The following is a 14,716-nucleotide window of genomic DNA, read 5'->3' on the forward strand; positions in this document are numbered from 1 at the left end:
ATGCATTAAGTTTGCAACAAAGCACACGCAGAAGTAGCCTAATAATTTTGAAAAATGAGACATTTTAATTATTTATTAATAAACAAATGTTTTCTTGTCGACTGCAGAATGAAATTTACAGTGCTGGCTCTCTGCTGCGAGAGAAATGCAACATTCACAGATTACACAATTCGTTTTCGTTTAAAAAAAACATTTCAAGCTTTCTGTAGATATATTTTTTTATGTAAATTCATTATCAGGAAAAAATTAAAGTGATGAGACGGCGCCTCCCTGTCATTAATGCGCATTAATAATTTTTGCACAAACACTTGAATATGAGCGTTGTGGTTTTCACTCACTTCAAGAGCTCTCCATCACGAGTACAATTCGTGCCAACAGCCCATAATATAACTGCATATTCAACAAGAATTCATGTTAAACATATTTAGATATAGCTTGATCAGAAGGTTACAATGAATGCAAGAGTCGAGCGGGATGTTAAGAGTTTGTCTGTTTCTTTTACTGATTATTTTCGGGTTAAAGGATGATTTAAACAGATTCACACGCAATCGCTTTTGCAATAATGCTTTCAAACAAATGTAATCTTACAGTGCTACTACATTATCAGCATGCTATTTGATTTTGAAATCTTGAAGAAGTTAATCTATCTGTTTAGATAAAATAACTGACAAAAATGTACTGTTATTTTCATCACAAACAAAATCTTCACAGCAGAAAGCAGCAATTAAAGATTTAATGCTTACGATGTTATTATTTTCGCATGTGATGTAGGGAAAAAAGTTTACACAAAATAGCTTAAGCCACTTTGAAACTCTCCTGTTATTACTATTTTTTTATTATTATTATTTTATTTGCTACGTTCTAAACATAACATTTCAAACATTGGCCTACTGAAATACTTTATTCACAGAGTGAAGGCGGAGCGAGTTTTTGGTATCAGTGCTCGTGGAGGGGAAGTTGTTACTGCTCACAGACTCTGCTGCGAGTGAGAGAGATGTTTCACCTGACGAAATGAAGATGACCGTGGCAGCACAAGCACAGCACATCCGCCAAAAATCAACCTGCAGCAATGCTCGTTGATCGACTCGCCAAGCTTTACTTTTGTAGGTCACATAGCAGTAAATAATTCCATAATATGACCATGCAGTCAATACAGATATTTAATAAAAACAATAAAACAAGCAGGGCTGTAATATAAAACAATAAAAAAACGCACGCCAGGTCTACACCGGACACAGTGAACTGATGCTCGTTCTGTTTATTATGAAATGTACTGATACTGGGTTCAGTTGATTTGACACTATAGTGTGATGTCATCAAGTTTAGACACACTTTTCGCTGTGGGGCACAGATGATAACTCTCACGTCCGTTGTAGACACAGACAGTGAATGCTCTATTTACAAATAAGTTCTATGAGAAAAAAAAAACGAAATCAGCGGCATAACAAGATGGAAATATAAACTAGAAAATATATTAACAGGTCCTCTGTCCGTGACACTGACTCACTGATGAGCTGCCACTGATGCAACTTAAAAGTCCGAAAAAGTGATTTTGTGCTTCTTTGGGATGGCACAATCAAGCAACGTTCACTTGCAGAACCCAAGCTTCTAGAGGGCACATAATCTGAAGTAACAAATTTAAGTAAATGGGTGCAGAGCCAGTGGTAGTTTTGTAGGCAAACATCAATGCCTTGAATTGTATGCAAGCAGCTATTGGAAGCCAGTGCAAATTGATAAACAGAGGTGTGACGTGTATTCTTTTTGGCTCATATTTCATATTTTCATATAAATCATATTTTTTGATGCAGGCTATATAGACCACAAACAAACTGAAATCTTTGTCAAAAACATGTTTATATCATGAATTTCAGGTTAGAAGAAAAAAAAAAAGAGGTACTGTTTTACTTGCATGTCAATGCAACCTACAAATGAGATACAATTTACTTTGCTTATTTGGGTTGTCACTTGTCAAAAAAATCCTGTTTGATTTGAGTGACAAGTGTTAATTGAATCAGTTGTAAAATTGATTTTGCATGTCTAGATGCATTTTATACAGCAAATAACACCAAATATAGATAAATCCACGGACAACAGGCAGGACGAATGTAAAAATTCAGTATATTGGTAAAGACCTATATTTCTGATGATTTATTGGCGTGAAGTTACGTGCACAATGACAAACAGGAGTGCAACATTCTCGAAAAACAATAAGCAGAGTGGACTGCCATAAAAATGCAAAACATTTACTGCAGGCTTCAACAGGGTTGTGTTTACGAAATGTCAACAACAACAAAAAATTGCATACGTAGGCGATTCTAGCCCGAATCTGTATCTGTATGCATGAGACTGTCTGAATACCAGCAGAATTCACGTTTCTGTTGTAAATAGAGAAACATTGTTCAGAAGTATCATTTGCTGTTATGCGCGTGTGTCCGAAGCTGCAGTTGCTGTGTGACGCGTGTTCCAAAAAAAACATGCAAAGTTTCGTTTTCGAAACTTGTGTTGGTTGGTTCAATCGATTCGTGCAATAGATTTTCGAAGTTTAAGACTAGACGGGAGAAGGGATGGGAAAAGATCTGGGCACAGTTTTTCCAGAAAGTCGTGCCAAGTCAAAGCGGTGTCGAGCTGTTTTAATTAATTTTTTAGATGTATTATGGTGCCCGAACCCGTATGACTTTAAACAGTGACATTTTGTTTACTGCAGCCACAGCCATCAGAACCGTTGACTCTGACAGTGAATGTGAGACGAAGTGATCGCACAGGCCATAGTGTGACATCCATGTAAACATAAATGACGTCATGTTTTTTTTTTTTTTTTAAGAAAGAACGTAGTCTTCGTTTGTATGTAGGCCTAGGCAATTTATATATTTACAATACTTACTAAAATATTATGAATATTATTTTATTGCTTTTGTATTAGTTGTTTGAAGAGTAAAAAAATAATAATAATTGGTCGGTCTTAACACAAATGTACAACCGGCAAGTCGGTCGGACTAAAAGCAAAAAAAATAATAATAATTGAGTCGGTCCTAAATTGACAGGGTCAGTCGGGTTACGGCAAACAAGAATATTTTTGAGGATGGCCTAATATATCATTTTTTATATTCCTAGACTTATTTGTTGCAGTTTTTTATACAGTTATATGGTAAAACTAAAATACCTTTTTTTGTTTGCGGTGTAAGATTTTTGGCTGCATTTGAAGTTCTTTTTCGCTTAAGAAAATAAATATTACTGTCAAATTCATGTCAGATAATAAAAATACTGTTTAAATACAGTAGTTCACCATGTATTTGTTCATGTTTTATTAAGGTATAAGTCTGAAGCACACCATAAAATAATTCTAGCAGTTTACACAGGGCTAGTATTATATACAGCTGTATATACAGGTACACACCCAGATATTGGATCAGTACTAGGTATCGGCCAATACCCTGAGCCCAGGTATCGGTATCGGGAAGAGAAAAAGGGTATCGGAACATCTCTAATATCTTGTGTAGTTGTGGTTTTATTCAATCACCAGCATGCACTCTAGTAATGAATTATGTCGCTCTTTGATCTTCAATGCGCGCATAAGAGACAACATGCACAACTAACACTAAATGTTGTGGGTAAATAATATTAAAGAGATAAAATAAATACATAGAAATGTATAAACAAGCAAACAAACTATTAATCCTTTAAACAAAATTAATTTATCCTACAAAGAAATTAGTTAAATTAAAAGGAATCTAGAACAATTGAAATAAACTAGCCCGGTTATTACTGTAAGTGTGGCCTTAGCCATCACAGTTAGTTGCGAAAGAACAACTACTTCTGCTTTGCTCTACTTCCTTAAGGAATTTACCCATTTCGTAATCCCCTAGTTTTGCCTATAAGCCTTTTGTGTTTCTGCTGTTCCAGCAAGTTTTGATTAGTTAAATTATCTGCTTCACATTTTTATAGTTAATGATTTTGGAACTGTTTTACTTCCAAAATTATGCTTTGGAGGTTTTGAAGGTATTATAAAAAACAAATAAAAATATGAATAGTTTTGTGGTCAATCATTGGACTGTTCGCTAATATTAGCAAAGTGTCTAAGAGTTAAAAAAAAAGTCTAATTATGCAGTAAAATGTAAATTAATGTACCTTAGCATTCTTCATACTACTATATATTATATTGTTGGATGAAATGGTTTTAACCACCAATGCAAAGGGCCTCTGAAGGACGGCTGTGCGATATAGACCAAAAAAAAAACTATCACTATTTTTTTTTATCAATTTTGCGATTTCGATTTTAATCATGATTTTGACACACACAGACATGCTTTACAGTCATAAATGCATTCAGTATAAATTTGGAACCTTTTTCCAAAAGAAAGCCAATGAGAGCTTTATCAAAAAGTTGTAACATGTCTCTAGAACAGACATAAGTCAAAATAATCACTAAGTTAAGATGTCAAACAAAATCTAGACATAGTCAAACAAACAAAGTCTAGACATATGGCAAAAAATAAAAATAAAAAAATTAAATACAACCCGTGTTCAGGGATTTATTATTATTTTTATTTTTTGCCATGCATTGGTCATAGAGCTCACTGTAGTGCCTCAGGTGTTATATGTTTTGCCCAATATATTTATTGCCCAAGGTTCACACGTACTCCGTCAGAAAGCTATGTACGCGGTTCAGAAACAGCAACGAGAGCACATTATTGTAAGGCAAAAGCACATTAAAATCATGCGTGAGCGTGAATCTATCCGCTCGCATGCAGATTTTCTTTGCTCTTTTAACAAAATCAGTTGCGTGTGCGCAGATTAAAATTTTTTCACACCTTTCTATGTGGGCCGGGGCCACGGAAAATCGTGCTATAAAGCGATTTAGAAATCGCGCACACTCAAATCGTGATTTTATTTTGATTAATTGCACAGCCCTACTCTGAAGCCTGCTTTATTTCCTGTCCTGTTGCATGTTCAGTGTGTGGCCACAGTTTATTTATGGCATTCTTGATGCTTTGCATCAAGTCTTTGAGATTTCTGGTTTTCCTTTTCCTTGCACCAGACACTCATTTTCTTATCTTATTTAATTAAGTAAACTTCAACATGTTTGCTATTAAAAATTTGTATTAAGTTGATCTACAGTATTTTTTGAGTTTACACACACACACACACACACACACACAAACCCTCCGTGGACTACAAATATCAAATCTTTCTGACTGGTTAAATTGAGCCACAGCCAAAAGTCAGTTTTAAAGGCTCCATGAACCATAATTTGCAAACGACTTTAGCAGAGCCTGGATAATCCTTCAAGATTGGTTAGCAGAAAAATATCATAATACTCCAGGATGCTGGGGAAGTCACCAGAGACTGTATTTTTTTTATAAATGTCATGATGCTGAATAAACTGCTTTTACGAGAACAGCTTATCACTTAGGGCATCCTCACACTAAGCACAGTTGCCTTGTACTGAGTCTGTGCTCATTTTGCCCCACCCATTCTGGGCAAACAACATTCTGGGCCGGAGCCTCACTTTGGAACTTTTTCATTAGAAGAAAACGGAGAGAAAAAGGGTAATAGATTTTTGCTAATAGATTCTCTCAGGGATTATTCACATATAATTTATAAACATAAAACATGATATATAATAATGATAATAATAATAATAATAATAATAATAATAATAATAATAATAATGAATACATATAGGTATTGCACTCCCAGAAGAGCTGATAGTTTGTTCTGTCCTTGAATCTTAAAAGAGATTAAGAGGTGACACAAAATGATGACAGAATTTTCATGTCTGCCTTTTACAGATGTGACCAGTGTCATGGAATATAATGAAAGACTTGCTCGTTTTCGTCAGGGTCATGTCAACCCATTTGACAGGAGAGAGATCGACAGCAGCACTGAGGGGAAGGATCCTCCAAAAGATGGTGTGTCAACTTTTATTAAATATATTAATATCTACTCCTCTCCTCAAGGTATAGGAAAATTATCACCCTTAAAAATAAAGGTTATTTATTGACATTGATGGTCCCATGAAGAACCTTTAACATCCATGTAAGCTTTTTATTGTACAAAAAGTTTCTTAAAATGTTTTGCACACTTTTTTTTTTTTTAAAGAACTATTCACTTAATTGTTATTTTGGGAACCTAAAATGGTTCTTCAATGGCATCAATGCAAAAATACCCTTTTAGAAAGTTTACTTTTAAGAGTGAAGTGTCACTATGCAACCACCTAGCCTACACCGAATACCAACTTATAGCAAACTAGATAGCAAAGTTGTGGCAAACAATCAACCATACTACCCTAACATTTTGGCAGTACCTTTTCATGGTTAAGCACCAATCATATTTTAGTGTACAGGGATGTGAGACTGTTAGAGAGAACAATAAACTGGAACTAGATGACAGAAGTGGTGACTGTTGTATCACTTCCTGGACTGAGAAGGAAATATGCACATTCACAAAAAGACACAGACAAAGTCTCCCTCTTCAGTTGGCACATTTGACATTCTTTAAAACAAGTGAATGTTACAACATGCTGTGCTGTGACGTCTATGCAGGTCAGTCCAAAAAGCATCTTATATATGCATAATATAACCATTTTGTTTTTATAATCTTAAATGCTGTGCTAACAAACTGGCAGAATGTACTTTATTTATTTACTTGAAAATAAATAGATGAATCCCATGCTTGGACCTTTTGTAGTGTTTTAATAGTACCCGCTTAATTGGTGTTTCTGCAGACTTTGATTCTTTCAGAGCAATTTCACGAGAGAACATGATATAATTGAAAGCTTTTATTCTGTTATTAAAAGTGTTTCCTGTAATAATTAGCGTTTTCGTTCATATTTTTTTTTTACTTTATTTATTTTTTATTACTTACTTTTTTGAGGTGTTGATGTTTTGAGGCAGATAACAGTTTCTAGTAGACCACACTTTTTAGGCTGATTTTAATCTTGTAGAACAAGCTGAAATTGATTGCGTTGTTTTTTTTTTCAGTTCTTAGTGTGTAATAGGGATGTCATAATTCTCAATATAAAATCAAACCGTTCTGTACAAAATCCATGGTTCAATAAGCACATGTGAATTGTGTTTTTTTGGTTTTGTGTTTAAATGATATCCGTGTGGATATTATTTGGAGATGTGTGAAGTCCCTTCATGCTTCAAACACTCCACCATCATCCCTATCCCAAAGAAATTCAAAATTACAGGATTAAATGACTACAGGCATGTGGCTTTAACGTCTGTGGTCATGAAGTCATTTAAAAAACTGGTGCTGGCCCACCTGAAGGAAATCACTGGACCCTTGCTGGATCCTCTTCAGTTTGCCTACAGAGCAAACAGGTCTGTGGACGATGCAGTAAACACTGAACTGCATTATGTTCTGCAACACCTAGACAGACTGGGGACTTATGTGAGGATCTTGTTTGAGTCAAGTCAAGTCAAGTCACCTTTATTTATATAGTGCTTTAAACAAAATACATTGCGTCAAAGCAACTGAACAACATTCATTAGGAAAACAGTGTGTCAATAAAGCAAAATGATAGTTAAAGGCAGTTCATAATTGAATTCAGTGATGTCATCTCTGTTCAGTTAAATAGTGTCTGTGCATTTATTTGCAATCAAGTCAACGATATTGCTGTAGATGAAGTGACCCCAACTAAGCAAGCCAGAGGTGACAGCGGCAAGGAACCGAAACTCAATCGGTGACAGAATGGAGAAAAAAACCTTGGGAGAAACCAGGCTCAGTTGGGGGGCCAGTTCCCCTCTGACCAGACGTAACCAGTAGTTCAATTCCAGGCTGCAGCAAAGTCAGATTGTACAGAAGAATCATCTGTTTCCTGTGGTCTTGTCCTGGTGCTCCTCTGAGACAAGGTCTTTACAGGGGATCTGTATCTGGGGCTCTTGTTGTCCGGGTCTCCGCTGTCTTTCAGGGCTGTAGAGGTCCTTTCTAGGTGCTGATCCACCATCTGGTCTGGATACGTACTGGATCCGGGTGACTGCAGTGACCCTTTGATCTGGTTACAGACTGGATCTGGTGGCTACGGTGACCTCGGAATAAGAGAGAAACAGACAAATATTAGCGTAGATGCCATTCTTCTAATGATGTAGCAAGTACATAGGGTGTTATGGGAAGTGTTTCCGTTTCCGGTTTACCTAATTAATGCAGCCTAAAAATCCTTTAACGGATTGGAATATTGAAAGCATATTAGTATGTTATGTGTAAGCCAGGTTAAAGAGATGGGTCTTTAATCTAGATTTAAACTGAAAGAGTGTGTCTGCCTCCCGGACAATGTTAGGTAGGTTATTCCAGAGTTTAGGCGCCGAATAGGAAAAGGATCTGCCGCCCGCAGTTGATTTTGATATTCTAGGTATTGTCAAATTACCGGAGTTTTGAGAACGTAGCGGACGTAGAGGATTATAATGTAAAAGGAGCTCATTCAAATACTGAGGTGCTAAACCATTCAGGGCTTTATAAGTGATAAGCAATATTTTAAAATCTATACGATGTTTGATAGGGAGCCAGTGCAGCGTTGACAGGACAGGGCTAATATGGTCATACTTCCTGGTTCTAGTAAGAACTCTTGTCTTGTCTAATCTAACCTTGAGGTCATAAATGCATGGATTAACATTTCTGCATTTGACATTGAGAGCATAGGCCATAATTTAGATATATTTTTGAGATGGAAAAATACAGTTTTACAAATTTTAGAAACGTGGCTTTCTAAGGAAAGAATGCGATCAAATAGCACACCTAGGTTCCTAACTGATGACGAAGAATTGACAGAGCAACCATCAAGTCTTAGACAGTGTTCTAGGTTATTACAAGCGGAGTTTTTAGGTCCTATAATTAACACCTCTGTTTTTTCAGAATTTAGCAGTAAGAAATTACTCGTCATCCAGTTTTTTATATCGACTTTTCAAATTGGTGTGTTCCACCGGGCCGCGAAGAAATATAGAGCTGAGTATCATCAGCATAACAGTGAAAGCTAACACCATGTTTCCTGATGATATCTCCCGAGGGTAACATATAAAGCGTGAAGAGTAGCGGCCCTAGTACTGAGCCTTGAGGTACTCCATACTGCACTTGCAATAGATATGATACATCTTCATTCACTACTACGAACTGATGGCGGTCATATAAGTACGATTTAAACCATGATAATGCACTTCCACTGATGTCAACAAAGTGTTTAAGTCTATGCAAAAGATTGTTGTGGTCAATTGTGTCAAACGCAGCACTAAAATCCAATAAAACTATAATAGAGAGATACAACCACGGTCAGATGATAAGAGCAGATCATTTGTAACTCTAAGGAGAGCAGTCTCAGTACTATGATACGGTCTAAATCCTGACTGGAAATCCTCACATATACCATTTTTCTCTAAGGACGAATATAATTATGAGGATACCACCTTTTCTAGTATCTTGGACAGAAACGGGAGATTCGAGATTGGTCAATTATTAACTAGTTCTTTGGGGTCAAGTTGTGGTTTTTTGATGAGAGGCTTAATAACAGCCAGTTTGAAAGTTTTGGGGACATATCCTAATGACAATGAGGAATTAATAATAGTCAGAAGAGGATCTATGACATCTGGAAGAACCTCTTTTAGGAGCTTAGATGGTAAAGGTTCTAACATACATGTTGTTGGTTTAGATGATTTAACAAGTTTCTACAATTCTTCCTCTCCTATAGTAGAGAATGAGTGGAACTGTTCCTCAGGGGGTCTATAGTTCACTGTCTGATGTGATACTGTAGCTGACGGCTGAATGGTTGCGATTTTATCTCTAATAGTATCAATTTTAGAAGTAAAGTAGTTCATAAAGTCATTACTGCTGTGGTGTTGGGAAATGTCAACACTTGTTGAGGCTTTATTTTTCATTAATTTAGACACTGTATTGAATAAATACCTGGGGTTATGTTTGTTTTCTTCTAAAAGAGGAGAAAAGTAATCGGATCTAACAGTTTTTAATGCTTTTCTGTAGGATAGGTTACTTTCCCACCAAGCAATACGAAATACCTCTAGTTTTGTTTTCTTCCAGCTGCTCTCCATTTTTCGGGCTGCTCTCTTTAGGGTGCGAGTATGCTCATTATACCATGGTGTCAAACTGTTTTCCTTAACCTTTCTTAAGTGTAAAGGAGCAACTTTATTTAAAGTGCTAGAAAAGAGAGAGTCCATAGTTTCTTTTACATCATTAAAGGGGGGGTGAAATGCTCGCTTTCACTCAATCTCCTGTTAATCTTGAGTACCTATAGAGTAGTACTGCATCCTTCATATCTCCAAAAAGTCTTTAGTTTTATTATATTTATAAGAGAAAAATAGTCTGTGCCGATTTTTTTCGGAAAAACATTAGCGTCTGGAGGCGTGACATGTGGGCGGAGCTAAAGAATCACGAGCGCGAGTAGGCTTTTGCGCTGAGAGCGTTTGGAAGTTGTGACATTACCATGAGGAAAAAACACATGACATTACCGTGAGTAAAAAAACATCATCCAAAACCAACCATGGCTAACAGTCAGATTCAGATGTATATTTATGATCCAGAATCAGATCCCGAGGCTGAAACTGAACGAGAGCAGCAGCAGCAATGACTACAGCAGGACGTCTCTATGTGGTATGTAATTAAACTGTATATATTTGCTTAGCGGTTTTGGAAAATGACTAAGTTCCACTTTATGTCGTCTTTTTTTTTTTTTAAGGTGAACAAGGTTTACTTGATGTGCTTACGCGCCGATAGCTAAGTTAACAACACAGAGATATTTGAAGCAGTTTCACTCACCGCCTGCGGTTCCAACACACGATCGTGACCCTTTTTTGTTGGGATTGCATCAACCTTAAGAAATAAACGATAAGCAAATCCGGCGTCAAACTGGGCCTTGTTGGTAAAACAAGCATCTTCGAAATGCAGGGAACAAACAAAAACACTTGCACAACTCTGTCGATGCTCTGTAAAAATAAACTCGGTCCACTGGTCCCTTAATGTTTTTAGTTTTTTTTGGTAATCTGTGCAGCGTTGTCTTGCCCTTGCAACCAAAAACACACTTCTTATCTGACATTTTGTGACACTCTGATCAGTGAATGCCTCTGCTCTCAGTTATCTGCCCCACGGGAGGGAATCCAACTCTTTAACAGTATAAAAAACTCAGTATGCATGAAATAGCATTTCACCCCCCCTTTAAGTTGTTCTGAGGTTTTGTATATGCTAAGGAATTTGGATACGTCAGGAAGATAACTTAAAAGCAATCTTTTGTGGTAGAAGTGATGGTTCTTCCATACTTGTAACAAGAACTAGAATTTACAATTTTGGTATATGACGTTTGCACAGAACTAAATAATGATTTGAGATATCATCACTTGGCTGAATAATTTCAACACTATCAACATCAATTCCATGTGACAATATTAAATCTAGAGTATGATTTCGACAATGAGTAGGTCCTGAAACGTGTTGTCTAACACCAATAGAGTTCAGAATGTCTATAAATGCTCCCAATGCATCTTTTTCATTATCAACATGGATATTAAAATCACCAACTATTAAAACTTTATCTGCAGCCAGAACTAACTCGGATGTAAAATCACCAAACTCTTTAATAAAGTCTGTATGGTGCCCTGGTGGCCTGTATACAGTAGCCAGTACAAACATAACAGGGGTTTATCATTAACATTTGTTTCTCTGGATAATGTTAAATGAAGCACCATTACTTCAAACGAGTTATACTTGAATCCTGCCCTCTGAGAAATCCTGAAAACGTTGTTATAAATTGAAGCAACACCTCCACCTTTGTCTTTTAGACGCGGCTCATGTTTATAACAGTAATCTTGGGGGGTGAACTCATTTAAAATAATGTAATCATCAGCTTTTAGCCAGGTTTCTGTCAAACAGAGTGCATCTATATTATGATCAGTGATCATATTATTTACAAAAAGTGTTTTCGTAGAAAGGGATCTGATATTCAATAAGCCAAGCTTTATCATTTGTTTATCCATATTGCTTCTGTTTTTTATTTGTTGACATCAATTAAATTGTTAATCTTAACTTGGTTTGGACGTTTTTTGTATTTTCTAGTTCGGGGAACAGACACAGTCTCTATAGTGTGATATCTAGGTGAAAGAGTCTCTATGTGCTGAGAATTTACTGACCTCTGTGACGGGAGGCAGCTAGCAGACGGTCGGTTTAGCCAGTCTGTCTGCTTCCTGACCTGGGCCCCAGTTAGTCAAGTATAAACACTAAGACTATTTGCCATATTTCTAGAGAGAAGAGTGGCGCCACCCCAGGAGGGATGAAGACCATCTCTTTTCAACCGGTCAGGTCTGCCCCAAAAGCTTGTCCAATTGTCTATGAAACCTATGTTGTTCTGTGGGCACCACTTAGACATCCAGTCATTTAGTGATGACAATCTGCTATGCATCTCGTCACCACGGTAAGCAGGGAGGGGAGGGGAGGACTTTAACATTATCATTCCAAACCTCCTCCTGCCCAAACTAACTCAGCTCTCCATGCCCACCTCCATCTGTCAGTGGATCAACAGCTTCCTGACAGACAGGTAGCAGCTATTGAGGCTGGGAAAATACACATCCAGCACCCATAAAATCAGCACCGGAGCTCCCCAGGTCTGCGTTTTCTCCCCACTGCTCTTCTCCCTGTACACTAACGATTGGACGTCTAAGGACCCCTCTGTCAAGCTCCTGAAGTTTGCAGACAACACCACACTCATCAGCCTCATTCAGGATGGTGATGAGTCAGCTTACAGACAAGAGGTTAAAGAGCTGGCTGTCTGGTGCCCTCTCGACAACCTGGAGCTTAACACGCTCAAAACAGTGGAGATGATTGTGGACTTCAACAGAAACACCCCTGCTCTCCCCCCACTCACCATTATGAACAGCACTGTGACTGCAGTGGAGTCATTAGCCGCATTTCCACTATCGGGCCAGTGCGAGCCAGGGCTTAAAGCGGGCCGGGCGGGGCTCATAGCCCCGGGCCAGTAGCACCGAGGCCAGAATAGCGCAGGGTTTCCACAGTGGAGCTTGAAGCACCGCTGCACGTCACTAAAACACGCCCTTTACACACCTCTTAGAACAATGTCATGCAACCTCAAAATTTCACCAACAAAGAGAAGTTATCAGAAAACAAAAAAATAAGTCACTGGAACATGTGCGATCACAAAACGAACATGATAAAAGCGACCGTTTGTTTGCATGCTTTGTTATATATTCAAATTCAAAAACATGATGTTTTAACTATAGAATAAGTGATACATTGATCATATTGTTTTAATTTATCAGGACTCAAAATTATTCACACATAAATACACTTATTTCTATTTTATTTATTTATTTTTAACGCTCATGAAAATAGCCTGCTTATTCAGCCCAATTTGTTTCTGTTTATTAGCCACAGTAGCCGTCACATTTAGAATGAATGAAATAATCTCCATTTTTGTAAGCTCCCGAACAAAAAACATTATAAGGCTATATTCTTTTATGATAGGCAACATGAGATAAACAATCGAAACCAGGCTTGTGACAGATAATATTAAGTTACTTAATAAATACACGATTGTGATAGAGAATAATAAGCTGACGTCTGATTTCTTCAAGCGGTCATATTTTACCATGTTTACTATAGTAACATGTTTAGCGTGCATATCTTTTTCATCGCTTATAAATATTTCTGCCTTGTTTAGTGATTATAATCCACATCAGATCAAGTTATTTCAAACACTCGCTGCTGACTGAAAGAGTTTTGAGCTCAACTTATTTAAAAAAGTGTTTAATGCTGGTGTTAAAGCTGTTATCTTTCTGAAATGATCCTCAGCGCAGACTCTCTATTTTTATAAAAGCTCCCAAACAAAAATCATTATTATATTTTGATGATATGCAACGTGGAGCTAAACTCACGAAACGAGACGACAGATAAAATGTTACTTAATAAATACACAATTGTGATAGAGAATAAGAAGCTGACGTCCGATTTATCCAAGCGCTAATTTTTACCATGTTTACTATGGTAACGTTAATGTTTAGCGTGCATAGTCTTTTACATCGCTTATAAATATTTATGCCTTGTTTAGTGATTATAATCCACATCGGATCAAGTTATTTCAAACACTTGCTGCAAACTAATAGTGAGTTTTGAGCTCAACTGATTTTAAAAAGTATTTAATGCTGGCGTTAAAGCTGTTATCTTTCTGAAATGATCCGCGCTGACGCTCTCTAGACACGGAGAAACTCCGCCTTTGTTCATAACCCCTCCTCTAGCCCCAGCTGGCCCGCTTTGGCCCAAGGATTTTGTCGGGCCGAAAAACCCTGGCCGTTGGCCCCGAGGAAGCCCCGGCGAGGCACGATCAAGCCCCGGAAGTCAAGTATCCCAGAGTGCAGACTGGACGATGGGGCGGGGCGACACGTTGGGGCGGAGCGACACGTGTCGCCCCGCCCACCTCAGCGGTTATTGGTTTATGATTAATATGAGCTTATTGGTGTACAGATGAGTGACGATTTTACAGCTTATTGGTATAGAGAATTATGACGCTATTAGCAGGATTGGAATGCGGAAGTAGACACTCAGATGAATAAACTTTTAATATAAATTAAAAAGTGAATATAAATGTTGTGTTTTTGCATTTATTGTTGCATTTTCACAACATACCGTATAAATACAAAGAGTTTTGGATAACGACGAACAGAATAGAAATAAATGGTCTACTCCCTCAATGGCATTAGTGTAGACGCTA

General features: G+C 37.3%; 1 protein-coding gene across 13 annotated transcripts in view; it reads left to right on the forward strand.

Annotated features, from left to right (window-relative positions):
* Positions 1-14,716, forward strand: part of def8 (differentially expressed in FDCP 8 homolog) — a 179,906-nt gene that overhangs the window by 67,856 nt on the left and 97,334 nt on the right. For 8 of the 13 annotated variants that reach the window (XM_052582289.1, XM_052582279.1, XM_052582281.1 and 5 more), the window contains one exon: positions 5,790-5,909. The exons of 1 other annotated variant lie outside the window; for it this stretch is intronic. In XM_052582289.1, the coding sequence (XP_052438249.1) occupies positions 5,814-5,909 (96 nt within the window). In that variant the 5' untranslated portion in view covers positions 5,790-5,813. Of the gene's footprint in view, positions 1-5,789; positions 5,910-6,108; positions 6,543-14,716 lie in introns of those variants that run through there. 4 more of the 13 variants (XM_052582288.1, XM_052582286.1, XM_052582276.1 and 1 more) reach the window with 4 other exon arrangements.

The sequence above is a fragment of the Carassius gibelio genome, chromosome B18 (assembly GCF_023724105.1).
Source record: "Carassius gibelio isolate Cgi1373 ecotype wild population from Czech Republic chromosome B18, carGib1.2-hapl.c, whole genome shotgun sequence".
NCBI classification, from domain to species: Eukaryota; Metazoa; Chordata; class Actinopteri; order Cypriniformes; family Cyprinidae; genus Carassius; species Carassius gibelio.